The sequence below is a fragment of the Aulonocara stuartgranti genome, assembly GCF_965226115.1.
Source record: "Aulonocara stuartgranti genome assembly, chromosome: 13".
Lineage (NCBI taxonomy): Eukaryota > Metazoa > Chordata > Actinopteri > Cichliformes > Cichlidae > Aulonocara > Aulonocara stuartgranti.
Window position 1 is genome coordinate 30,401,728 of NC_138949.1, and position 27,593 is coordinate 30,429,320.

Genomic DNA, 27,593 nt, shown 5'->3' on the forward strand with positions numbered 1-27,593 from the left:
CCTTCATGATTGCTGACCACCAACACCACGGCTTTTCTGGTTTGCTACTGGAAACCAAATGCCCCATAGAAATTTGGTCATAGTGACCATCAAGTCATATACTGGTACTGAAATCCTGACTTGTAGGCTAAAGTAGGAAATTTGTCATTTTCATTGCCATCTTTTCAAACGGGATGTGATAAGTCAGGAGGAAAGTTAAAGTAAGAAACCAAGTTAGCTCTAAGACATACACCGATCTTCCTCATCCATTTCCATTAAATTGGAGCATAATTTGCAAAATTAGGGTCATGTAGTTTTCAATAAGACTTAAAAATAATGATTGAGACCGTAAGCTCACTATGACTTTACTTAAATAATAGATCAGTGGAGCTGAACACTCTTTTTCATCTAGGTTTCTTTTTGCAACAAGTAGAGTTTCCCTCTGCTGGCAGTTTGAACAAATGCTTAATTAACAAGCTTCTACACTGGCTTCACTTTTTAGACCTGGTAGTTGTCTTTCATATACCGTCTAGCCTGCAAAAAGAAGTGCATGTAATATGACAACTATAAGAAAGTTTCCAAGTTGACATCAGATCAGCGCAAAATTTTAAAAACTTGAGAAATCATGTGCTTGGAGCAGTATAATCCCTGTGCCCTTGCTTACAGGGATTATTTATATATTCCCTGACCTCATGAACTCTGCCCATGTTCCATTTCAGCATCTGACATTGTAACAATACTTTTAAATGGTAGAAAAAAGAAAAAAAAATTAAACAAAGACAGAGGATGGCATGTTGTGGCAGCGTACTGCTTTGGATCTATAAAAACATATATCCTCCAAATGTAAAGATCTGTTGTCAGACTAAGGAATCTGTCTAAACTCTTGACTTTTATCTGTCCTGTTTTTCCTTCTCTGTGCCTAAAGCTGTGTTGAAATACAACTCAGAGTGGTAACACTGGAGACAAAATCAATGTAACGATGCAAAAAGAGGCCAGCAGATTCAGATTTGCCCTAGGTGACATGAGTTGAGGCCAGGATGAGTCTGCTCAAGTTAACAATGTTTTCCCAAATAGTTCTTCTGTTGACTGAAGGAAAGCGAGTTGAAGTAATGTAAATAGCCTGGGGAAGGTGTCCAACAACAGCGTGAACTGCAAAACCTGTACATAGACCAAAAAAAGATGTGAAAGAAATAAAAAATTTGCTTCAGTTTCTTGCTGATTCCTTCTTAGGTCTGTCTCTAAGGTTCTCCATCTTCAGTCAGTTTGTCCCCAAGCTTTGATTTCATTCTTCAGCTCAGTAACACAACCTTGCTTTTTTTTCTTCTTCCAGGCCAACAAAAACCTGGATATGTCCATCAACGCCTCAAACAACTTTAACCTGAACATCACCTGGTCCTTAAGTTCAACCGGTATGCTGCACACACACTTATTCATACTATTCTTAAAGAGTTCCTTTTGCTTGAGTTGCTTGAATGGCTTGTCCATCCACTTTCTATTAAATAATAAATAAAAAGAAATCTTCAGGTAGCAAAGTTTGCTCCTTCACACACACTGGGTTGTGCCCCATCAAATAGCTTTAATGTGGACATGAAGATATCTCGAGGCATGTTCCCTGTTAGGATGCTGCATATGAGCGTTACATATAACTATATATAACAGTGTTACACAACTTTGTAATACTGGAAAACAAGGCCACCTTTATTTGTACCCATACACAGACTTTATCTGCAGATAGTAAAGGGTTTAAAAAGATGAACATCCGTTTATCTCAGAATAAAAGCTATGATTTGGTTATCCGAGTGATGACTGCTGGAGCAAAACATTTTGGGACTGTGTTTCCATAAAGAAGAAATTCAAACAGTCAAGTTAGCAGTGTCATGTTGCCCTGCATCACACCCAGATTCATCACCAGCTTGTTAAAGCCAGGTCAAGTTGGGAGCTGATTTAACATGGCACATTTGAGTGGCATTTTTCCTTAATCAGAATCAAATGGCACATATAAATAAAATGTATTATTATTACTATTATTGTTGTTGTTATTATTAATAATAATTTGCTGAACTTATTCTTTATTCAGTACTTATTTTCAGTATCTCCTATTAAATGTGTTGTATCAGGAATTAAACTGTACTCAACTTCGAATTGCAGCACATGTTATGTTGATCTGATAAAATGTGGGTGAGGGGTTTGTTAAAGTACAATCTCTGTCTGTAAACAAAAAAGTGCCAAAATTACCCGGTAAATTAAAAAAAAATACAAAAAACCAAGGGGGTGGGGGGTTCAGGGCACGAGGCTTTTTTGGGGCTGCAGAATTTTGTACATGGATGTGAAAAGCCTCCAACTAAGTGGTACTTCTAATACACACACACACACACACACACACACACACACACACACATATATATATATATATATATATATATATATATATATATATACCAGTTTAGTCATGTGTGCAAATTTCAGAGAGTTTTCAAGCAATTTAAGATGTTAAGAGGAAAAAAATGTGATTAATTTTGTAGGACATTTTTAATAAACACAGCAGTTTCATGAAGGCCCTAATAAAAGAATCAAAGTGCCTACAGGGTTAGCATAGAAGCTTTAGTAATGTTACTGATTTTAGCTGATTAGTGCTCGACTCAGGACTCTCTCTGAGCACAGTGTGTGTTTGGCATTAGGACTTCAGCTAACTATTTTTAATTACTTTCATTTCTTTTTTTGAATTAATAAAAATATATATATTAGTCCCGCAGAGCCCTGGGCAGGAGACAAGCTCGTGACTCTCCTGTTAGCTTGTTAGCTTTGTTGCCAGCATAGTTCTGCTCACGTTTACACTGTGCATAGATCTAATCGGCCAACATAATTGGAAACACTTTAAAGACACATTTAAAGAACTCCCTTCATTTTAGACATCTCTCCATTGAAATCTTTTGTCAGTTCTCGTCTATGTCAGTGTTGTGATACAGTGGTCCAGTCTGTCTCCAAAGCTCTTATTTAGCTGTCAGTCTGTAATGTTATCGCACAGTCAGGATTTGTCCAAAAATGGTCAGCTCCACTTCCTGCTTGCCTTGCAGGGATTCCCCCCCCCTGACAAAACACATCAGAAGATATTCAGAATTTTGGCATTAGGGTATTTTAGACGCTTTCCCTCCTGATTCCAATTAAGATAAAAGCACTTTCTCACTCTTGGGATCTTGGGGCCCACAGCTTAGTCATTTTGGGACTCTGCGCTTTGTGTGTGTGTGATTGTCTTCAGACTATTGCAGAGTGTTTAATGGCCCTCGATAAAGCAGGAGGTGGAAATATATTATTCACACCATCTGAAAACTCAGCCATTAACACAGAACTGCTGATGATGCTCCGAAGGATCCTGAAATCAGACCTCTTCAGTGCTGCGAGGAATTTACAGGCTCACTGTGAATTACTGCAAGGTGTCATGATAATGCTTTTGCTGTGAATGTTAATTTGCCTGCTTGAGATGAAAGGCACGCCTTGGCATTTTAAAATTCACGCTGTTTTCGCTCAACCTGTCCAATTACCAGTTTTTGTTTTAAATTTATCTTTACAAGGACATTTGGATTGAAAACAGCCTTGCTGATGGGCAGCTCATTGTGGTGTTCTCATGTGGCTGCTGAGTATGAAGTAGGAAAAAAGGAGAAAGTTTTTACCGCTGTAAAACAGAGTTGTACTCTCCAGGCTGACATGACACTGGTCTTCATATGTCTTCGTTTTCAGAAGTTATAACAAGTGTTTTGTCAAAATCTGTGTAATTTCCGTTGTGATTTGAGTTATTATGAAATGTATCTGATCAACTTCATTCAAAATATCTACAGGAGAGACAGGTGTGCTGGAAAGAACTCCACAAAAACAATTGTATGTTACCGGCAAAGTTTCAGTCATCCAGTCAAAGGATATTTGGCTAATGCAAACTTAACAATTTGTTAAATGGGGCCTTAAAAAAATGGTATTACTTTATGCCAGAAAAACCTTCTTTTTTCTTCTTTTTTTAGGGCTTTTTCATCTATTTTTTAAAAATATAACATTTATAGGAAACTATAAAATTACACTAAATAAACCTTTTTTTCAGTCCTTTGATGGTGTCTTTAATATAAATAGAAAGCCTCTCTTCTTCTTAAAAACAAGTCCTGATCTCCACCTCTTGGTGGCCCTGAAACAAATTCAATGCCACAGACGCAAAGGTCCCATTTAATATCATTGAAATGTGCTGCTAACAGCTTTACGTATGCATGGCCATGTATTTTTACAAATGCAGGTACTAAGGCTTGTTGTCACCCAAGAAGGCTTTTGACTTTGAAGGCAAATTTTGTTCCTTTTACCTCTTCTCATGGACTGTTATAAACTGCTAATACATGTGTTTGCTGAAAACTGGTTATTGAAAACAATTATCACCACAAGCCACGAGCGGTTGTTGTTAAAATAGAAGAAAAATCGTATTCATTTTTTAACCTTTTTCTGTTCCTCTCAGCTGGAACCATCTCAGGTGAGGAGATGCCCATCATAGCGAGGATGAACATTAAAGAGCACCGTGACAGTTTCTCGAGTGAAAAGTTTAACTTCAGACTTCACCACAACATCACCTTCTACGTGTATGTGTCCAACTTCAGCTGGCCAATCAAGATCCAGGTAAGGTTGCATGGATGCAGGGATGTGAAAAGTCAGGAGAGTTGGGAATGCTGTAACTTCATATTCATTTGACTTAGTAACTGACTGTAAGTCATGTAGACATGCCTTCAGATTTTTCTTTTTCTTTTATGATACATTTTCTGAACATTAAAAATCAGCAGTTTAGAAATGTGTTAGTAAAAAGATTAAAACGAATACTGAAACTAAAACACAACAACTCTGATTCTGAGTTAATGAGGTTATTATTGCAATTATTTTAAATTGACAATAATATTTCTGCTGTTTAATCTGCCATTGATACTGGATATGATGAAAATTATTAAGATGGTGTTCATTTTGAGGTCTGACTGTGATGCGTGCTGGGAACTCATCAGCTAGTCCTCCAACTTTAGCCTCAAAAGGCAGACATTGGAGCTAAAACTTCCTGTTTCATCCACCTACCGCTCTGGTGGACCTGCTACATTATCAGGTCTTTGAATCTATACCTTCAGTACAATATTGTGGCAAGCTGAGGAATCTTAACAACAAAGAACTCACCCAAAGGCTGAGCCTGTTATTCTACCCCAAGCAGAAAGGGGGAGTTTTTTATTGAACAGTTCACTGTGTTATACTGTGCTTCAGAGGGTCAATAACCCCACACATGGACTCACTCATGGTGTAATATTTTCTCTTTCTATCAAAACAACAACTATCAGTGAATTTACACCAGAATATTAGCAGGAACGGTCATAAGTTACGTAGCCAAAACAAATGCAAGTACAGTTTAATCGTCTTAACTGGCAACACATGTTCCCAAGGCATGATGGGAGATAGCCGCTCCCAACACGTCACAATGTGCTATATCTCACAGCTACAGTTCTACTGTGTGTTGAGAACACATTTTTCTTTTATATGTGCATAGTGTGGAGGATATCATAAGGCCTTGAGGGAATCCGATATAAAACACAGTATTTATGAGTGTTTTAAGTTGTAAATTGGTCAGATTTGACCCGAACATGACGGGAAGGTTAATCAGCACCGTCACATGTGTCTGCATTTGATGTGGAAGTCTGTGCTTCTTTTTGTTGCTACTGGGCCTAGAACAGGATTTACATCAGGAACATCTCCTGAGCAGGACTAGTTTGTGGGTGGCATATGAAATAAAATGCACATGAGTAACTCCCACCATTCCCTTTGGCCCCAGTTGCACCTCAGCCATGTGGGTTGGCTCATGTGTTGGCAAGACGACCATTCAGTCCCACCATTTTTGACAACCACATTTCTCATTATGAATTTATAGAAAACATGTTTTTATATTTTCTGCAGAGGACAATAAGCAAGAGGTTGAAAAAAAATGCATTTTTTTTTCTAGTAAGCATTGAAAACAGATCAGGCAGACCTGAAGATCAAAAAGTTTGTGCAAAATTGTTGTCTGATGACAATTGATGGTTTAGTATTTTAGTAAATGGACTCGCTCTTTTGTTTGCCACCTGGTGAGCGTGCTCAAACATGAAGGGTCAGTAGAACTCAAACTGATTACAACCACAAAACTAAAGCTTCATGTACTATAATCTTGTTTGTTAAATACACATTCCCACTGTTCATATGCAGATATGTGTTTTTTGAGACAAAGTGTGATGTAACAGAAAGGATGCTTGAAGTTGACTTTGTTTGGATCTCAAACAAGAAAAAAAAGAAAAGGTTCATTGTTCAGTTGTTTTCATTTTTTTTAGTCATCTATAAAAGTGTGTTGCACAAGTTCTCTGCATTTAATTATATTTTGAACGTGGTATTATTGAAAAGAATAACTTCTGTCCACACTTTAAATCAGTTTAGCTTTGGGAATCATAAACTTAATCAATCAATGAATAACACAATGCATCATGCAAAATCTGAAATGATTGAGTCATTCTGTCATGTTTAACTACACAGAGACCAAAGTTCACAAAAGTAAAAACATGTATTGTTTTCTTTTGTCTCTGATAATCTAACATCTACTGGGACTGTGTCTACCTCACATGCTTTGCTTACACACCATATGCTGCAGATATGCAAGCCGAGAGTTTGACAAGCATCAGTTTCCGAAGGCTCAGGAAACAAAGGTTTATTACAATATTACAATATTGCTCTCTGGGGACTTGTGGGTAAGTTAAAAGAAGCTATTAATTACTCATTATAAATCCAAATAAAACAGTTTTTGGATGGACCCATTTAAGTCGCAATCATTTAAAGATTCTTGAAGATTTAAAGTGTTGGGAAATATAATGTCTAAGGACTTCACAGCCATTGTGTTGAAACGTGTGCCTGAGTGAGTCAGTAACAGTGTTCGGAAGAAAATGTTAAAACACAAAGTATGCCTCGTGATGATGATCACCATCATTCCCAGTTTTCAGGAGCTGTCTCCCTGCAAAACATATAGCCCCGACAGGACATTGAGCATAAACTATTCTGAAAAGTGTTTGGCAAATCTGCTATCACATTTAATGATCTGTGAGTTTTCCAGTGTCTCTCCATCAATTATGCAGCACCGGATTAAATCTCCAGGCGGCAGCCGCACACACTGAATATTCACACTCCAGCCTTATGATCCATTAAATTGAAGTAGACTTTTAGTGGTGATATTTTAAAATGACTGTCGTCATGCAGGTTCTGGAGTGTGGGCTGATGAACGGTGTCAAGAAGTGAAAGAACGGAGAAATTAGGGCAGAGTGATGACGGGTAGGATAGCTAACTGATGTTGAACTATCTTACAGTCACAATGTCCAGTGCTGAGGAATTGGAGACATTTTAATTGACAGACTGGGGAAGACGGACAGCAGGTCGAGAAACAGCTGAGGATGGAGGGTTGGATGAGGAGATGCATGCAAAACTACAGTAGCTCTAATTTTTGTTAACTCATTCATTCATATAGTGCTTACTGCAAATGGGGGGCTTTGAGAATCGTAGGGAACCTTGTTATCAGTGCATGATTATCTGCTTATAAGTTGATTAAAAAAAGACCCTCAATGAAGATTTAGCAATAGGAATGAAGTAGTTAAAATCAGTAAATCTACATGTGATACTATTAGAGGAAGCTCAAGGCATTTGTTAATGTTCTTAAACAGACTGTAACTGTAGGATTGAATTGACTGAGCTTCAACAGAGAAGAAGCTTAAAACAAAAAAAAACTTTTCCTCACCTAATTCACCTAATGAAATATTAATTTTATATTATCAAACCATTTATTTATCACATTATTGAATCTTTTTTTGTTTTCATCAGCCCACTGCTGAATATGATATGAAGCACGCCATATTAACTTCTAATTGTTCTTTCTTTCTGAGGGTTTGATGTATAAAGTACATTTTAAGCGCACATGGATCAGTAACACAACCCCAGTCGGCTTGTGTTATCAGAGTCGTTTGGTGTGTGTAAAAGTCAAAGTTTAGTGCAGAGTGTTCTGTACCTCATTATGGGTCATTTGTCCATCGATCGCTCCCCTCATATGCATTTCCCATTAATGGTACATTATCAAAGCTCCATATATCTGCTGGTGGAAAGGTGATAGGCTTCCTCTTGGTAATTATCATATCTCGCCACCATGTCAGCCAGGCTCGTGTGTAACATGAGAAGCATGCGGCGTCCGGTCCTGTGACCTTGGTGGCTTCTGATGATGGAGTAGGGCGAGTTTGAGAAATTGTCCTGAGAATTGATAATGACCTGGCCTGATATATTTGATTTAATAGAGCTGGGTACACGCACACACACACACACGTACATGCGAGTCACATGATAGCAAATGGAGTGACGGCACAAAGGGGCAACACAAGAAAACAACAAATCTAGAGGTACCTGCTTGATTGTCAGGAAAAGTAGAATTTGCTAGAGGGAACGATTGCAAGGCCACCCCTCTAACCTTGGGTCGTGAGCTCCCATCAGCTCCCGTCTATTTGTTTTGAATTTAAAAATCCTAATATCTGTGTTAAAAAAACGTTTTTCTCATTCACGGGCACTGGCTTTTATAATGTCAGGGATGCAGTGATCCAGCAATAGTGATAAACTAATAAATTTAGCAGGTGCTACAGAATATTTACAGACATTGCAGGAAGATATAATTCTGTTAAAGTTAACCTGGCTTACTCTGTTTGACCTTTTAGCTGTGTGCACTGCTGGCAGCATGAGTTGACACCAAAAGTGACGTTATCTTTTGTGGCAGTGAAACACAAACAAACACTATGATCCACAGTCTCACTTCACATGGCTTTGATGTTGGCTCCTCCTCGACTTCATATTGAGCCCCGGGCCAATAAGACTGCGGGCCAGCTGAAGTCTGTCATTCAGAAGCTGTTACACAGACTCAGGGCACAACCTTACATGTAACCTTTTCTCATTCAAAAACAACCTATGTAAAAAAATAAAATAAATAAATATTGAAAATATCTGTGGCAAACTATTGTGGCCTTACAGTGTTTCCCTCACAGGATCTTGATATTGGCTGAGAATTGAGAGCTGGATGCGGAACAGATTTTTATTAGATGATATTCCCCCTTAGCTTTAGCTCCTCTGCACTCATCTCATATTTTTATGTATTTTATGTCATATGTAACTCCATCCATCGGTACCTACATACATCCTCTGTCATGTATCTGGGTCCAGTTTGTGGGGGCAACAGTCTAAGCAGAGATGCCCAGTTTTCCCTTCAAGTGGCCAATTGCTCCAGTTCTTCTGCAGGGAAACTGAGAAGGCTCCAAGACAAGCCAAAAGATATAATCCCTCGAAGTGCCCTGGGTCTATCCCGGCCACCTCGCAGTATGACTTGCCTGAAACACCCGAACAGGCATCCAACTCAGATGCCTGTTCGGGAATCTGATTAGGGTACTTTCAGGGTGAGAGAATACAAACATGGAGGAGGAAGATGGCATAATGGGTTTTCATTAAATGTGTGTGTGTCTGCTTTTTCAGATCCAACACTTTGCAAATGCTGAATTTCTCTCTCTTTGATTAAACAAACTTAAGTCAGAGATAATAAAATTATATGTTGCATCTGCAAATACAGATGCAACAAATCCCAAGAAAATACAGACCATCACTCTAATTTGTTCATTTGACACCATTTTTTCCCATAAAGTAGGACTGGCCTGGTTTTGTTTCTAATCAGAAAATCATGTTTTATTGATTGGGCACACAAACATTGTTGGAACATGACCCAGTTTCTCTCCATCTTTTCTTTTCATTTGTTTGTTTTGAAAGAACAACTAATTTAGCCAGAAGTTCTATAACTCAACATCATAACTGTGTCTAATTTGAACATCTCTGTTTGTAATTTAGCAGAAAAAGTTATTTTAACAGCGAAGGCTTTGTAATATTGCTTAAATTAACAGACGTGTGTTTCCATTTTTCAAAAACACTAAATTGGAATCGATGACAGGAAAATTAGCTGTAAAAAGAGCTTGTTCTGTACATCTGCTTCCCTGCTGCATCGCTCCATGCATTGCAGCTTATACGCCAGTTGATTAAAAGCCTTCTGTCAGAGGTGAGCAGCCATTTTGTTGCAGAGGAACTCAGGGCTGTGATAATTTGATTTGCTGCGCAGTGCTCGGTCACTCATCGTCTGTGCCATTATTGAAAAGGATGCCTCTTCTAATCAGATATCCGCCACACACACAAACACCCTCTCTGATCAGTCAGTTGCAAAGTATCCATTATTGGATTAAAACAGAAGCCTAAATGGTTAACTGTCTGACCATCACACACACACACACACACACACACACACACACACACACACACACGACAAAGGAGGATTGAAAGCACATCTATCTGATGCATCTCATTGAAGCAGTATCACATTTCATAGGCTAGAACAGAAGTCGAGAGGCACGGTGCTACACATGTAACCAGAAAGGAAGTCATCATCAGTCATCAACACAAATTAGGTTGGTTACAGAATAGATACATGTGTAGCATGCGTGTGCGGGAAATGGTCACCTGACATTTATAACAGCAACATTTAGTGACCAAAATCAATGTATTTAATCAATCATCTGATCAGTAAAGCTAAGTCAATTTAAATATTTTCTCAAGACATTTGCAGGTTTAACTTTTAATTCAGAGATAATATTTGAAATATTAAATTGTAACTAAATAGTTCAAATATTTGAAACAGAAGTCCTGACTGTTCTGTTATTTGGGGTTTTTACTGCAGTTTGTTGCTGGTGTTTGAGCTGTAGATTAATGCATGAGCGTGCCTTAAGCACCTGTTTAAAGAAGACTGCATCTGTGAGCTCTCCTAACAAGTGCACACATATGGTAGAGCAGGACTCATTTGCATAACATGTAGGTGGAAGCAGCACTTGGCAACTGCTTCACTTTGGTCATTAGGTTCTTATGAATATTCAAATACTGAGGGAGCATGCACTGTAAACACATCGCTTTTCGTTTAACATGCTGATATTAGCATGTGTACATGATTTCTATATGCTTCATAAGCAACTCTCAATTTCATTTTATAATTGAGCACTGTCTCACTGCTTTGGGCTGTTATAAAGCTTTAAACCCTAAAACTAATATAGAGTTGTATGAAATAGTTTTAGCATATTTATTTCTCACTTAGACTATTTTTGTACCAGATGTACAGGAGACATGTATGTGTGGATGTAAGAAATATTTCCCAACATATTGATTGTTTTGATTGTTTTAATGGATTTCCATACTCATTTTACAAATACCTTCAGAATTTCGTTTTTAAATATACTGTACTACACTTAAGCTGGTTTTATAGTTTAAATTACTATTAATATTACTTTAGTAAATAGCACTTAGGTGGGGAGTAGGATTCCTCTTTTAATACTCTTAATACACTAAAATCGAGCATACAGGCCAGTGAATATTTTAAAGTCAAGTGAGCTAATGCAAATAGATAAGATGACTGCACAGCCAGCCACTATCAGCAGATTGGTAAAGCCTCCAGATACTGTACATCTGCAAGCCGCTTTGAAACCCTACTCCACACCTCCTTTTTTATGCTGTATTTGACTCAATCACTGACAAATGTGTTGGTACTGGTGCCTGTTCAGTGCTCCACAGGTTTCTTTCTGCTGCTCTTACTCTGCTTTATGCTTCCCGCATGCATATTTACAAGGGCAGTTAGGGAGATGAAATATGTACTTAACTTTCTGACTGTTGAACAATATTTTTATTTCAGTCTTTAAAAATACCCTTGCTATATTGCTCAAGGTTGATATTTGTTATGATAAACATAGTGGCTAAACTCAAATACGTTGCATATATTAAACATAAAAAGAGACCTTTGATTTGGATCTTAATACACAATCTCTCTGCTTGTCTGTTAACTCCCCTACACAATCACTTGCGCAACCAAACTTGACACACAGGTACATCTTAGGCTTCTGAGGATCGGCTATCTAACAACATTGTGCTGCCTAGCAACCACCTATGAATTGATTAAATGGTATATTTGTAATGTTTATGCATGTATAACAACTTAATAAAAGTGCTGCCATTTTAATTGCATGAGTATCTAATTTATAGCCACAAAACATTATCAGTTATGATAACTGATGATGCCATCACTTTGCCTGGCACCCACCTAATAGACTAAAACGACTTTTCCATAGTAGGGCTTATGAATGTAGTAGCACACATATTTTTTAGACAGAATGGTTGGCAAATTATCAAAATTATCAATTAATCATAGATATTTAATTATGCATATTCACTTTTTCTGGATATTAGCAAACAGTCACTCTGTTCAGTGTTATCTTCAATACTGATCCCTTTGTTTTGTTGCTTTTCTCAGTGTGATTAAGTTATCAGTTTGCCAGAAACACAAACAAACCACTGTTGTAGTATTTCCATGAACTAGTTTTTATAATTAAAAGGCCCCAATTGCTGGTTTGAGTGAACAATTTATTCTTCTTTGGCTTTGTAGAAAAAGATTCCCAAAAATGCGCACCACATTGAGGCCTTCCTCATCATTACTGCCTGAAGTCTGTGTCAAACATGAGTTCCAAAGTTTCCACTTACTGTTTTCAGCTGCTATAGGTTTGAGTATCTATCAGGGTCTCTGTGTTATAAAGTAGTTTCCCGGTGATGGACTGTTTCTTTCAGTTAATATGAACCATAGTTCCACTGCCCTGCAGCCTTGATGAAGATTAAGTGAGAAAAGTTCCTCAGCTGCTCTTTTCCATCTTCTTTTCCTTCTGTACTTTCTGTATACTCATTTCCTCCTCCCCTTTCGGTGCACCCCTTTCTATTTTTCTCCTTTTCCTTTTACCTTCCTGTATTGATTAGCTAAGCACTTTCTTTTATTCCACGTTTTAACAAGCAGCCCTTGGTTCAGGGTTAGGGAAATCAAAGGCAGCCCACTGCTGTCACAGCTCTTAAGCTTGTCCCCAGAGGGCCACCGGAGTCCCTTCATAATGACTGGATTGTAGCACTGGAGTCCTTGGAGCCCTCTTTATGTCATTCCTGTTCTTCTCATTTTTTACTCCTCCCTCCCAGTCCTTCCTCTCACTCTCACTCTCTTCTCTGGTAATTGCAGTTCTGACTAGCCGGTTGACCCCTGACCTTCAAACAATTACATTCTATCATGTGTTTGTGCTGTGATGTGTGGGTTGTTTCAGTGTTTATTGTCTGAGTTTTGGAGAATTCCCTTCTGTAGTATTTTTTCTGACCCATTCTCCCTGCTGTATTTCCTGTAGCTGCAGTTTCTGTTAGGACCAAGTCTGCTCCAGCAGCACTCACCGTACTGTTTCAAAGCTTTGTTATATCGCAATAGAAACATCAGTTCTTCTTATGTTATAGTCATTTAAATACGTAAGTGAAATATACTGAGGCATCTCTTTTATTCTAAATCATTGTTCGGTGTATATGAATTCGATCTTTTTCCTGAATCCTTCATCTTTTTCTTTTTTAACTTGAGGTATGTCTGAAACTCATTTGAAAATTCTCGTAAAAATTTTCTGTAATTTTGGAAATGTTTGTTTGAGCGAACTCCAACAATAAATGCACAACTATTTTGACAGCGCTATGTGTGCTTGTGCCACACCCCCACAGTGTATTATTGCAGCTTTGTAGAATAGTTTGCTAATGTTAACAACATAGCACTCCACCCTTCTTGTTCAAAACACCAATAACATGGCATTGGCCAAAATGCTGATGTTAAGGCTTTAAAATGAGCCGAAAACTAGTTGGTGATGTCACTGTAGCTATGTCCATTTTGTTGAAGTTAAATTCACTGATTCTGTTGTGAAAAACAGAATCTGTTTTATTATTATTATTATTATTATTATTATTACAACAGCTGCAGTATATTAAACTAAAACCACTAACCTCAGTAGAGCTGTTTCCTACATCAAAACTATGAACGGGCTTAAAAAAACTATGTAGCAATAAATAATTCAACATGCAAAGCACACAGGAGCACTTTCCATTCCATAAATAGCATATACTGTGGTGACTCATGTAATCGCTCTTTTTCAATGTAAATTTCACTAACGATGTCTAATCTTTCAGGAGTGCAGTACTTACCATTACAGTATCTGACATTGATTTGTCTTAAGCCCTTTTTGGATGGGATTATTGTTCCCTGGGGGCCTCATGTGATTGAGAAATTACCCGTCCCACTATCTCTGTAGGTTCTCAGTCATCCAGATCATGGTAGTTTTGAGATCTTGAGAAATAAAAGAAGGAAACTGGACTTCCTATATTAGTCCTGTGTTAGAATCCCTTTATTAGAAGTACAGTTACTATTTATTTTCTATCACTCCTGCTCCAACCAGCTGTTTCATATGTTAGTTTCGCAGATTCAGTTCATTTCAATTCAATATAGCGCCAAATCACAAGAACAGTCACCTCAAGGCACTTTATATTGTAAGGTAGACCCTACAATAATACACAATACATATGAAGAACAACCCCACAATCATATGACCCCGTATGAGTAAGCACTGTGGCAACAGTGGGAAGGAAAAACTCCCTTTTAACAGGAAGAAACCTCCGACAGAACCAGGCTCAGGGAGGGGCGGGGCCATCTGCTGCAACCGATTGGGGTGAGAGAAGGAAGACAGGATAAAGACATGCTGTGGAAGAGAGCCAGAGATTTATAAGAAGTATGATTCAAAGCAGAGAGGTCTATTAACACATAGTGCATGAGAAAGGTGACTGACTGACATAGTATTTATAAAGTGTGTTTTACTCAGATGTACTGTCATCACTAGTCAACAACTAGACCTAAAGTCAACCTAAAGGCTGTTGGGCCTGTTCACAGTAAGGACACTGTCATTTATGTTATCCATCTCATTTCCTTTGACAGTTTGCTCCTCTCCATGCTGTACAGAAGCAGAAAACCTAGATTTGTACCAAAAGGTTTCCCAACTTTCCTTTTTAATGACAAAGCATCACTTTAAAACACACACAAAGATGTTCATTCAGAACATCTTTCCTACAAAAAATATAGGAAAAAAGGCAACATCACCAAGATGTGACATTGTCTTGGTGAATGAGGCTAAAATTGTCACAGGACATTTGTCTTTGATGCAATTTTATTGACATGGCTTTTATTGCTAAGGATTGATATTGAAAATGACTTACTACAGGTCTCCATAAAATAATTACATCATGTAAAGAATGGTAGCAGGATAACAACATGGTTATACAAATAGTTTAGGGCACTTTCTTATATGCATCAGTTCTGTGTTTAAAAAATGCTGCAAGTTACACCATGGCAAACTGCCAAACGATAAGTGTGCACAGGTCTTTGCTGCCAAAATCTAAATGCCAGTATTGCTGTACACCACTCTGCAGTTTTTACTTAAAGCATATAAAACCTGTCAAGAGACACAGTTAAGTTTGCTTTGAAGAAACCAGCAAAAACAGTAGCTTGAAAACGACCATAGAATTATCTCCTCTGTATCTCAGTAAGAGTTGCACAAATATAGTGCATTTCTTGTCACTATTGAAATGAATTAAGTTATACTTAAATTGTCCAAATTATACTTGTCTGATGGTAATTTGCTCATTCTATGTATGTGCACATTAAGCTTGCATTATGTGTTTGTCCTCGTGTTAGATTCTCGTTTGTGGCTCTGCAGTGGTGTGTGCTGGGATGAAAAGGGTGTGGTCTAAACATCTTATTGATTATAGTTGTTTAACGACTGCAGTTGTTGTAAATTGAAATGATGGTAGTTGGCTGGAGCTGGTATGGGACTCATGAGTGCGGGAGAGAAAAATTAAGAGCAGTTTAAACTTACTGCATTAAGTGCAGCGATCATAATTTGTCCACTGTGCAAGTTTGTGTTTGTTTTGTTGCATTTGTTTTTCAGTGTACAGGATGTTTATCCATTGTTTGACAGTAAATGTGTGCTTTTTTTTTGTTTGTTTTTTGTTTTGTTCTTTTACCTTGTTGCAGTATGTGTGTACACTCATAATAACTCTTTATATTGTCAGGGGGGAATGATGTAAACTGCTGCAGTAGAAGCCTGAATGCAAAGCCAGGCTCTTTTCTCCCTGATGCCTGTATTAATGCTGTGTCCCACTGGACCAAAATCAGCTTTTCTGCAGCTTTTTCACTGTCAGGCCATTTTACCTGCTGCACAAGTGCTGGTAAACCTCTTAAGCTCATTCTGCCCCATTTCTTTCCCTCTTCCCTCCCAAGTAGTCTCAAAGGATTCACCAAAGACAAAGACGCAGCCTCTTTGACTATTAGGGCCATTTAAAGGTATCCCCATGTTGAACATGGCTGAAATACAGTGCCGTTATTTTGATGCGTCCCATCAGTATTTATTTTATAATTTACAACCCCAGTTAGCTGCAGTGGTTTAATGTTTTTAAATTCATTTTTCACAGTCTACTGTGTGCTACTACTCAGTGCTACTAAGTACATAAGTGGTTTTGCCTGTACCTCTTTTATATTATCTTAAAGTTTCATGAGAGAAAGTGTAAGATTTTGACACCTTTGAAAGACAATTAGTACAAAATGAAAGACTTTTCGCCTCTTAACGTAAAAATGAAAAAGAATAAGAAAGTGCGGGTCTGTCTAGCATAGGATGATTTCTTATTAAACTACTGATGCACATTTAAAGACATCTAAAGTTTAATTGTTAAGAATTTATCAGATTCTAAAGTTAGCTTTTAATTTCAAGAGAAACTCTGAGGGCAACATGTCCTCATAGTAATTAGATGTCATAGTCTCTCCTCGGATATCTTATCTTTTTTTGTTCCAATACACTTAATATCAAAAGCATAAGCTGTCCTTATAAACATAATTTACTTTACAGTTGGAAGAAGTGATATTTCTTCATGAATGACACATTTGTTATTTATATAATATGGTTTGATCTTCATCTACATGTGAGTCACAGTTTTATGCACAAACTCACTCAACAAATAAACAAAAACACAGGTCTCAGATGTTCTAGTTAAGGAGGTAAGACAATGTTTTAGTTGAGCTCCTATAAAGAAACACATACTGATAAAGTACGCTCTTCTCAAGAGGATTGGTTGGTATGAACTATGCCTTGTTCACAACAACTTTCTTAGGGCCTTAATATAATCATTATGTAATATCCTGGAGGTTTGAAAATGCAAAGAAAGCTATTCTAAAGACATAGGCGTTCATTAATCCACAATAAGACAAACAGTTTACAAATGGAAGAAATGTTGGGCTGTTGCTATTCTGTATACGGGTGAAGCTCTGTGGATGGTGAAGGAGAATTTGAAGTTTTTGGCAAAAATGCACAAAGTTCCTTTAAGAAAAGAGACACTGCCAAAAACTGACTGAGAAGCATGGTGGATGCAGCATCATGGAATAGTTGTTTGGCTGTCTTGCAATCACTGTGGGATCAAAGAATTAGAAATGACATTAGGACATGTTGCACAAGAACATCTGGGCAGCAGTTCCTTAAGCTTATGAGCGCATTCTGTAGGTGATCTAATTAAACAATAAACCAAACCAAAGTAAATATTCAACAGAGTGCTTGAGAGAGAACTAAATTTAAGTTTTGGAAACTCCAAAGCAAGTCACTAACTTTTACCTAATTTAGACGTCTGTGGAAATGCCTGCTGTGTGCCATCAAGACATCAGTTGATGATGTGGAAGTGTCAGAAGCAATTTTAGGCTAAATCTGATGAAGGCTATTGCTGTTAAAAGAGGACCTAAAGGTTTCAAGGCTACAATTTGCATTTGTTCAGTAAAACCATTAAAAAAAGCTTTTTATTTATGTTAATGTCAAAATAGCAGCAAATACAAACACATTACGTGTTGAGGTGTTGAAAAAAACTCCTTTGTGAAAAGGTTTTTAATTGGCAGTCATCTTAGTGGGACTTTGACAAATCAATTGTTGTTTGGTCTGCTGCTGTGCAACTTTTCAGTTCTCCATTCTTGTATTTTCTTAACCAAGAATGCTCACTTTCTTAAATGTAACCATATTTTAAATGAGTGGATAAGACATTGGGAAACACCATTAGTAACAGTCATACTGGTTGAGCTTGGAAGAAACTGACAGGTAATCAGTTTTCCTGTGAAGCAGACCTCCTAATTGAATTACTCCATTTACTAAATGGATCAAAGCTCTAAGATGGTCATTACAATTCTTAGACTTTACTCTTAGTTTTCTATGAAACAATAGCAGTGATTTTGCTCAGTGCACTGGCACACCAATACTTGCTCTAAGATGATGACTACTACTTTTCCCCAGTACTTCTGTACTGGTTGTGCTGCTGGCATGAAATCATAAGTGAAAACAAACAAACCACCAACCAGTAGCCGTCAGTAAATTTGTGCTGTTGAGATTTTTACTTTTGTACACCAATATTCCTTTTATTTTTTTTGTTTTTTAAATTATCCTCATTAACCGCTCGTCTTTGGTTGACTTGGTCATTTGGTCATTTATCTTAGAGCATTGATCCATATGAGGAGTCTTTGTGCCTTCTAACTGTAACTGAAATATCAGCTTTTTGTTGTCCCTGCAGGACAGGAAAGTGAATGGAAAATCAATTATTTTTGTAATAAATAATCCTCTTAACATGATGGATTTGAGACATAGACTGCAGTGGCTTTTCAAGAGTTTTCATATCTGAGAGCCAAAACTGTACTCTGAAGCCAGAAGGCACATCTTACATAGACACAGAAAAACACACAGTAAACTCACACAACTGTTCATAAACACGGATTGTATTGAGTTACAGAGTGAGGGATGAGATGAGGTGAGAGGTGAGGATGGCTTTCATGCTGTTAGGAATATGTGTGGGTGTGTATGCTGATGAAACGAGTGGAAATATAGATAATACATCTTTTAATATTGCAAAAACAGTACAAAAATGTGGCTCATTTAAACATGCACAAACTAGATGAAGTTTTTGGCCACTTTAAAAAGGGCATATCATATTTTTTTAACTTTATGAGCCTTAATTAGTATAGCAGACATTGGAAAAATAGTAAATTGGAAGCTTGGGTTTCCACAAGCAATAAAGAAACATTGTTTGATAATCAGCCAGGATGTTGTATTCACTAATATGGAATTGTGCTTTTCTTTACTGAAATATAGAATAATCTGTTAAAGTTAAACCAGTTAATATCTGCATGGTTGAAGACAAGCAGAAAAATCAATTACCAATAATTACAATAAATACACAGTGTGCATTGACTGAGTCGACATGTTTTATATCTGTGGCTTTGAACACCAGAGTGTCACACACTGCACCAGCATCCCAGAACAGAGAACATGATGGATGATGCAGCCAGTTGATTTAGTGGAGCTATAGCATGCAGTAGGTTTGTCAAATTTCAATTGTTGAACAAAGTGCTGCAGAATACCGAAGAACACAAAAGGCCAGAAGCTTTTAGTCACAGGCTAATCTTATAATAACCTGCAACCCATACGGTGGTGCATCACATTGTATTCTTTGTGTTTGTGTCATGTTTGAATGTAAAAGGCAGGAATAAAACCAATGGTTTTTTGTAAGAGGTCTGAATGCTGGCCTTGGATAAAGAAAGATGTTTAACAGATACTGTTTTAGTTTCCAGTGTTCTGTAAAAGGAGCAATAAAAAAGCAGTGCAGTGACTTGTGTCGATTTTAGTCTGTGTTGTTCTTACATTTGCAGGAAGAAGTTTTGTTGGAAAAAGTTCCAATCACAAATGGGAGGAGAAGAAAATCAGCATTTTAACTGCTGTTCAAAGGTCATATAGAGGCAAAAAGTCAAACTTGTACATTTTGCACTAACCTCTTGCACTCTCTTTCCCTTTCTTGTCTTGTCTCAGATTGCTTTCTCTCAGCACAACAGCATCATGGACCTGGTGCAGTTCTTCGTTACCTTCTTCAGGTAAGTTTTTTTTTTTTTTTATTGTTATATTTACTTATTTACTGACTCTTTCATGCCGAGCACCTTGTAGGGCTTTTGCTGCTCAGTGGTTCAGCTCCCAGAAGATCTTTGCTCAACTGAGCTCTAACCTGAAGTCACAAAGTTACAGTAGGAGGCAGCAGCCTCAGGAAAGACACTTCACCCTCAGCAGCTGTGTTACCTTCTGCAGGAGAAGTGTGGGTTGCTAAGAAAGAGCATGGATGCACAATTGATTGAAACATAATTTTATCTTGAAGAAAACCTGCAGGATTAATAAGATGAAGGGTTTTGTTTGTATAATGTATAAAGTTGCTGTGCTTGCTCTTAAAAGAATCATTTCGAAATCTTAATACTTAAAAAATTTAGGTTTCATGAAACAAAAAACTTTAAAAAGTATCCAAATGAGTTGCTTTGACCTGCAAATCAGCTAATTAGTGGGCTCCCAATCTTTGAAAAACCAGTGCATTATTAATAAGCTCATAAGAATTTTATAGTTGTTTTTCATACCTTCTCACTCACTTGAATTGAAGAAAATATATGAATTTCATATCTAAACTCAAAATGCTGAAACCTAAGAATCCAGTGAAATTAACTATGAGTTTTTCCTTACTATATTTGTTATGTTTCTCTTATTATAATAAAGCCATCATAGCAAGTGAGGAAACTTTCACTAAAAGATTAATTTATATAGTAATATTTATGACATACTTGCCCTTGGTATACTTTTTATTGCATACGTGTAAGAAGACTATAAGTGTACACTATTTGTGTCCAGATGGTTGATTCTTCATAGTCTTTAATCATCTCTGGGTTGTTAAAAAACACATTATAAATACAATAATAGTGGTTATAACAATGACGATAAACAGCTAAATAAAACACGAAGAAATGAATGTAGGTTTGTTAACAGCTCACGTACCTTGTAGTTCACTAGTGCACATGCATGTCTTTTTAAAGTAACCGGTCATCAACAGCCATCAAGTTGAGAATCACAGCTTCTGGGATATTACCGAGCACTTCCATTCAGTGCAATTCTTTCCTTCTAAAATTAAGTTTTTCAAGGCTAAGTGTAAAAAGAGTGACCAGAGCCACAGAAATAACTCGTCATTTCCTTTTCTAGTTGCATTATAGTCTTTCATGTGGGAGAGTATTAAAGATTTCCCACTACCAAATTACCAGTACTTGGATGACAAGCTTTGATCCAACTGTGTAAAATAGACTTTCTGGCAACTCTCTAGAGGGTAGGCCTAAGAGGAATCATCTTTTGTATTGCTTAATTTATTTTTTATTTTCCACTAAGTTCCAGGAAATCCTAAGAACCTGGAAATCAATTTACTCCCCAGAAGCAGCAAAAATATGTTCGCCTCTCAGAATGCCACTTAATGCACAGATGAGGTTTTACCATGTTTAACTATATACCTTGATGATATTTGACATGTGTTTGTTCAGACAGTTTGAACTGAAACAAATGCAAACATACATATAAATAAAGTGTATATGTAGGCGATCGTGGCTCAAGTGTTGGGTGTTCGTCTTGTAATCGGAAGGTTGCCGGTTCGAGCCCCGGCTCGGACAGTCGCGGTCGTTGTGTCCTTGGGCAAGACACTTCACCTACCGCCTACTGGTGATGGCCAGAGGGGCCGATGGCGCGATATGGCAGCCTCGCTTCTGTCAGTCTGCCCCAGGGCAGCTGTGGCTACAACTGTAGCTTGCCTTCACCAGTGTATGAATGTGAGAGTGGTATTGTAAAGCGCTTTGAGGGGTCCCAAAAAGCGCTATATAAATGCAATCCATTATTATTATTATTATGAGAAAAAAACAGAATTTATATAATTCTAATGAGTTTGGGAATCAATATTTGATATGATCACCTTTATTTTTCAACATCGCCTGAAATCTTTTTGGCAAATTTTCATAATTCCATTAATTCTGACAAAATCCCCAACACTACTGCCTCAAATGCAACCCCAAACCATGACAGAGCCTCCTCTACATGCTTTACAAATGGTTGTCATAATCAGTGCTGTACCTCTCTCCTGACCTACTCCAGGAACCAAAATTTTCTGATTTGGATTAATCACTCCATCAGATCTGTTGCCACTGATCTTCATTCCAGGTCTTGTGTAGTTTGCCATACCCCACTTTTTTCCTCTCCATTTCTCTTCCTTATGAACTTCTTGACAGCCACGTTTCCACTGAGATTTTGGCAGTAGATGGATCAACCAGGTGCCAAGGACCAGGTGCATCGCTTAGGCCCTGTGTCACATCTTTGCTGGATTTGTTTTCCAATTTCTTAAGGACAAGACTTTCTGATGTTATTCATCTGCTGTAGTTTTTTTGTCCTCCACTTATCTGGTTTCCTCAAAATTTTTAATGGCACACTGCACATATGCTGCCTGTTGTGGTGAGATTGGGTGCCAAATGTTCATCTAAAAGCTCTTTGGAATCATCTTCCTGGTGCAGAAATACGATTTATAGCTGTAAAACTATGTTTCCCCTGTTACTTGTAATTTTTGGTTTTCTGGAATTAGTTTTTTTGTTGCTTGTTAGACTACCTGCCTCACTCTAATAAAAGTTCATTGTCCATTTCTTCATTCTGTCTGCAAGTCTGCATTTGGCTCCACATTATCCACACATTATGATAACTATCCGGTCGTTAAGTGATGACGTGACGAATCCTACTTCCGGGCCTAAAGTAGTCTGTGTTTAATATGGCTTTTGTGTTGTTAACATGTTTAATGTTTTGTATTTTCTTCTATTTAATCTCAAAAAACTCCTAAAACAGTCAGTGATCACTGTTGACCTCCCTCGGCTTTTATTACTGCTAATCATTTATTTAAGCTCAGTTTTTAAAACCTTAGGCTGTAGCTACAGCCCAGCCCATGCAGCAGTATATGAATGACTAACCTCGTATTGTGGATGGATTATCTCAGTTGTTCTCCTGGCTGAAGTTTGGTCCTTTTACAGCATCCTGCCATGCGATTACATTTGTTCCTGACCACCGAGAACACTCACGCTAACTTTTATCGAGTGGAAAAAAAGTTAGCTTGTGTATATTATGCTAACATAGCTGTGTCGCTAGCGGTCACGTAGCACATCATTATATACCAGCTAGCAAAACTTCAGTAACCCTACAAACGTCACTGCTGTTTAGTTTTCTGTCTTCATTTACGTTGGAAGTGATAACAGAGCTGTACGTTTTAATTTGTTTCCAAAACCCCGCAGTCAGAACATGCTATATTGTATTTATTTATTTTTTTATTTTTTTATTTTTTTTGTGTCCCGTTTGGATCTTTAGCCATCAGAATTGTTGTCTTGAGGCCAAGAAAGATGCCAAGCGGATTTATTTTACCAAGTGGATCATCATGGCCTTGCCATATTGGTCCATTTGATTGACCTTTATTATAATTATGAATTTATTTTATTTTCAGTTGCTACAAATGGGACAGACATGACTGGGGGATAGGACAGGGAGAAAGAATGAAAGAAAGAGAGGGAGAGAAAGAAAACCAAAGGGGAGAAGAGACGGTGAGAAGGGGGGGAAGAAAGAAAAAAACAAACAAACAAACAAAACACCTGGATCACCTGTATGGAGAAAAAAAACAGAAGAGAAAGCAAACAACAAAGAGCAACATAATAAAAAAAACATCACCATCACAATAAACTAGCTAGCAGTAGATACTAAATAATAAACAATGTTGTGCAGCATGCAAGATAGACAGCGCACAATGTGCTTTGAGGCAGCAGCCAAGAAAGGCTGTGAACACACGTGTGTACACCTGTTTGCACACCTGTGTGGATCAGCATGCTTGTATTCCAAAGGTTTCTCCATGTAATGATCTGCTAGGGAGTGTGGGGAGCCATAGCCCCATCCACCAGGGTATGAAGCAGGTATGGAGGAGATCCAGGCCCCAGATATCCAGAGGCCCCAGAGTACAAGGACCCGAGGAGGACCACCAAAGGGGGGGGGGACCGTGCCACCCTCCTGGGAAGAGCTGAGTAGAGCCCCAAATACACCGACCATCCTCTGGATGCTGTAAAATGTGCCCACCCCCAAGGCCCTATATGTGTGTGTTATGTGAGAGTGTGAGTAATGTGGATGTCTAGGTTGCAGAATAAAATTGAGGCACAGGCGGCCAGAAGGGGACAGAGGGGGAGTGCCTCCCTGCACCCTAGTGACATACCTGCACCCCAAGCCCTGCGTGTGTGGGTGGGTGACCCCAGTGGGCACCCCCACACTCTGGAACCCACCAGGGCAAGGGGGCCCAGGCCCATCCGGACCGGGGCCCGCAGCTATATATAGCTATATTGTATTTAGATAGAAGCTAGCGAGCTAACTCCCTGCTAACTTCTAACTCCGTTAAATGTCATAAATTCCGTTTTCATGGATGCCTGGATGTTAAACTCAATTGTTACACCTGGTAGAGCAGAACGCTGATCATTTTATTAAAGATGAAAGACTTTAGACAGTTTTTCAACTCTCAGTAATGCCATAGTGATCGTTTGATATATGGACCTGCAGCGGAGCTTAGGCCCAGACACGGCTAGTGACGTCAGACTTAACGACCCGATAGTAGAAAGGCAGTGTTCAGCAGCCAGTCTAGCAGTATATCATCGTTGATTATGCACACAAAAAAAGTCAAAAGATAGAATGAGTTTCACATTTACACATTAATCAGCTTAAAGCAGCAAGAATACAGATGATGGGAAGCTACATGGGATGAAATGTCTTGCTTACCCATCTTGTTTATTTGTCTATATACAGTAGAGCTTGCTGTGGACATTTAAAGGAATCAGCACAAATAGACATGAAACAGGACAACATCCTGCTGTCTGTGCATTTTCCTTTATCTTTCTGAGGCAGGACGTTGTTTAATAATATTATTATTGCTTTTTGTTGTTTAAGATAAATGGAAATAATTAAATCCAAAAATAATTTCCATTCCATCTATGGTTTTCCTTTACAATAACTCCATTAGAAAACACACAGCCAGTCATTTTTATTTTTCTATTTTTGGACTGGGTGAGAGTCGTTTGTGTTACAGCTCATAGTCATGCAGACCCACACTGGATCTAATGAGACTGTTTTGGGAAAGATGTCTGGAATGAGCTCTGCTGTCTTCAGGCGAGATTCTGCCACTCAGCTCTGACGTCGGACAAGTGTGTGTCTCTGTTTGTGTTAGTGCGTGTGTGTGTGTTATTTCCTGTATATGTTCACATGTATCCTCTTTCCTGTGTTCATGCTTGTGTGTGTGGGAGTGTGTGTCACTATGCAGCCATGTGGGGAAGTGAGACGTTTTGTGCCCAGGGCCGGCTTCTGGACATCGGTGACCTTTAGGCCAGCATAGAGAGATGATGTCACCATTCAGGGACAGTGTCAAGTTTTGCCGGGAGAGTTTCTTGCATGTGTGTATGCATGTTAGTTACTGCTATGTTGATGAGTTGCTCTCTTCTGCACTGCAGACTTGAGAAAATGATATGTGCTAAAACAAGGGGACTTTTCTTTCCATTGTTGGTTTATTTGCAGCATGTTATATAATGTGATGTGCATTTATTTTTCTTTAAGTTGTGGTGAGTTCATTAAAGGGTTTTGAGCAGCAGTTTTTGCCAATGTTGAACCGAAAAGCAAACAGACCATCCCGTTCTCGTTCCCATAACGAGGTGAACAATGTGGCCTTTGTGTCTGTGATATTGGGTTATGAAATAATAAGACTTGTTACCACTATGCCAACTCTTGCCACAATGCCAACATTCCCTGCTGAGTTTGGAAGTTTGTTCACTTACAAATGTATGAAAAGGCTCTGCGGTAGCTTCATTGTTAAGTAGAGAGACAGAATATTAACTAGATCCAGACACATAACATTACATAAAAGTTATAAACGGCTGTGTGCCCATCTGCCATTACACAATAGACATACATTGTAATATACTTTGCATAATAGATTACAGTCAATCAGTTACAGATAATACTGATCTCAGCTTGTGTGAATAAAGCACACCTGTACACAGAATCACCACCATCATTGGCAAGACCAAAGAGTTGTCAGATGATGTCATGGACAAGATTGTAGATTCTAAGGAAGAAGTTCGGAGAACTGTTGGTTATTCAGAAATGGAATAAATGCAGAATGACTATCAATTTCTCTTGGGCTCATACGTGAGGATGATCATGAGAGATGGTAGATCAATCCAAAACTACACGGGAAGATGCTTGTTAAAGTTCTGAATGCAGGTAGGACCAAAGTCACCAAGAACACCTGCTGTGTTTGAAGGAAGATAAATGCTAAATATGATCCAAAGAACACCATGGCCACAGTCAAGCAAAGAGGTCAATCTACGTTGCTCACGAGCTCTGGGTAGTAACCGAAAGAATGAGGTTGCAATACAAGCAGCAGAAATTAGTTTCCTTTGAAGAGTGGGTGGAGTAGAGCCACTGCTCCTCTACATTGAAGGAGCCAGTTGTGGTGGTTTGGGCATTGGACTAGGATGCCTTCTCAATGCCTCCTAGAGGTGGTTTTCTGGGCATAGCCTACTGGGAGGAAGCCCCGGGGCAGACCCAGGATTCTCTTTAGAGATTAGATCTCTGTGTTTTGAAAAGTGAACTACTTCAGCTGGGAGGTAGGGGTGGGGCAGTGTGTTCCATCTATGCTGTATGAAGTTGTGTGTAAAACTGAAAGAGGTGAAAACTGTTCGGTATTGGATGGATTATCTGTTCAGAGATTAATTGTTAGTTATTAGTATCTGAATATTTTTTGACAACACTTTAGGGTAATTGAAGAAAAACTAAGAAGTCTGATAAATGAAATGCAGTCTATCGTCAAATGTTGTCCTTACCATGTCCACATGCGGTGCTGTAGATTCTGAGTGTGTCACAAGTCTGGACTTCTTGGCTTGTGTTGCAGTGTGCAAGTACCAAAGAGCCTTAGTCATGACTCTCATTTTGTGTGTGTATGTGGGGGGTAGCCTTTAGGCAGAAGGCAGAGTGATGAGATGCAGTCTGGCAGTGGGAATGCAGAGAAAATTGAAAGATATGCAGCTAAGGCAAAAATCAGGACTGAAAGTAAATATTGAACATGTATCTGCATGTCAGTTAGTGATCTGATTTACCCAGATTACTTATTACCCTAAAAATACATTTAATTTCTATCTCTGCAATAACCACTCCAAACTTCTAAAAAGGGTTCAACAGCTTTAAATTCGGTTTAGGCAATCAAATCTCTCGGTTAAGGCTGGAGAAAGATTGAGTTCTGGGCCAACACTGCTTTGTGCATGACAGTGATCTACAAACATCTGTTGAGTATTCAGCAGTTAATTCAGTAATTGAGCAATTAAGTGTCCTTCAAAATCAATTGAGGCAAATTAGTTATAAACATATTTTGTCAGAGATAGGTGATGGAACCTGGCCTCCATTGCTGCCTGAAGAATTGTGTGACAGTGTGATGTGAAAAGGCATCATGTTTCTTTCAGCATTGCTGGTCAAAAATCCACAACAGTCTTATCATATTATAATTAATGTAAATGTAGAAACTGTGGTGCAGCCGATTAAGTAGAGTACTTTTACCCACTCAGAGTTGAATCCTGTATGAAGCCAAAAGCCTGCATGAAGCAGGCTTAATACAGAGGGGGAACTGCTGCAGGAGAAGGGCTGTCT

General features: G+C 38.3%; 1 protein-coding gene across 4 annotated transcripts in view; it reads left to right on the forward strand.

Moving 5' to 3' along the window:
• Window positions 1-27,593, forward strand: part of atrnl1a (attractin-like 1a) — a 332,702-nt gene that overhangs the window by 173,154 nt on the left and 131,955 nt on the right. For all 4 annotated transcript variants that reach the window (XM_082557492.1, XM_082557490.1, XM_082557489.1 and 1 more), the window contains 3 exons: window positions 1,310-1,388; window positions 4,466-4,623; window positions 19,863-19,924. In XM_082557492.1, coding sequence (XP_082413618.1) covers window positions 1,310-1,388; window positions 4,466-4,623; window positions 19,863-19,924 — 299 coding nt within the window. The remainder of the gene's footprint in view (window positions 1-1,309; window positions 1,389-4,465; window positions 4,624-19,862; window positions 19,925-27,593) is intronic.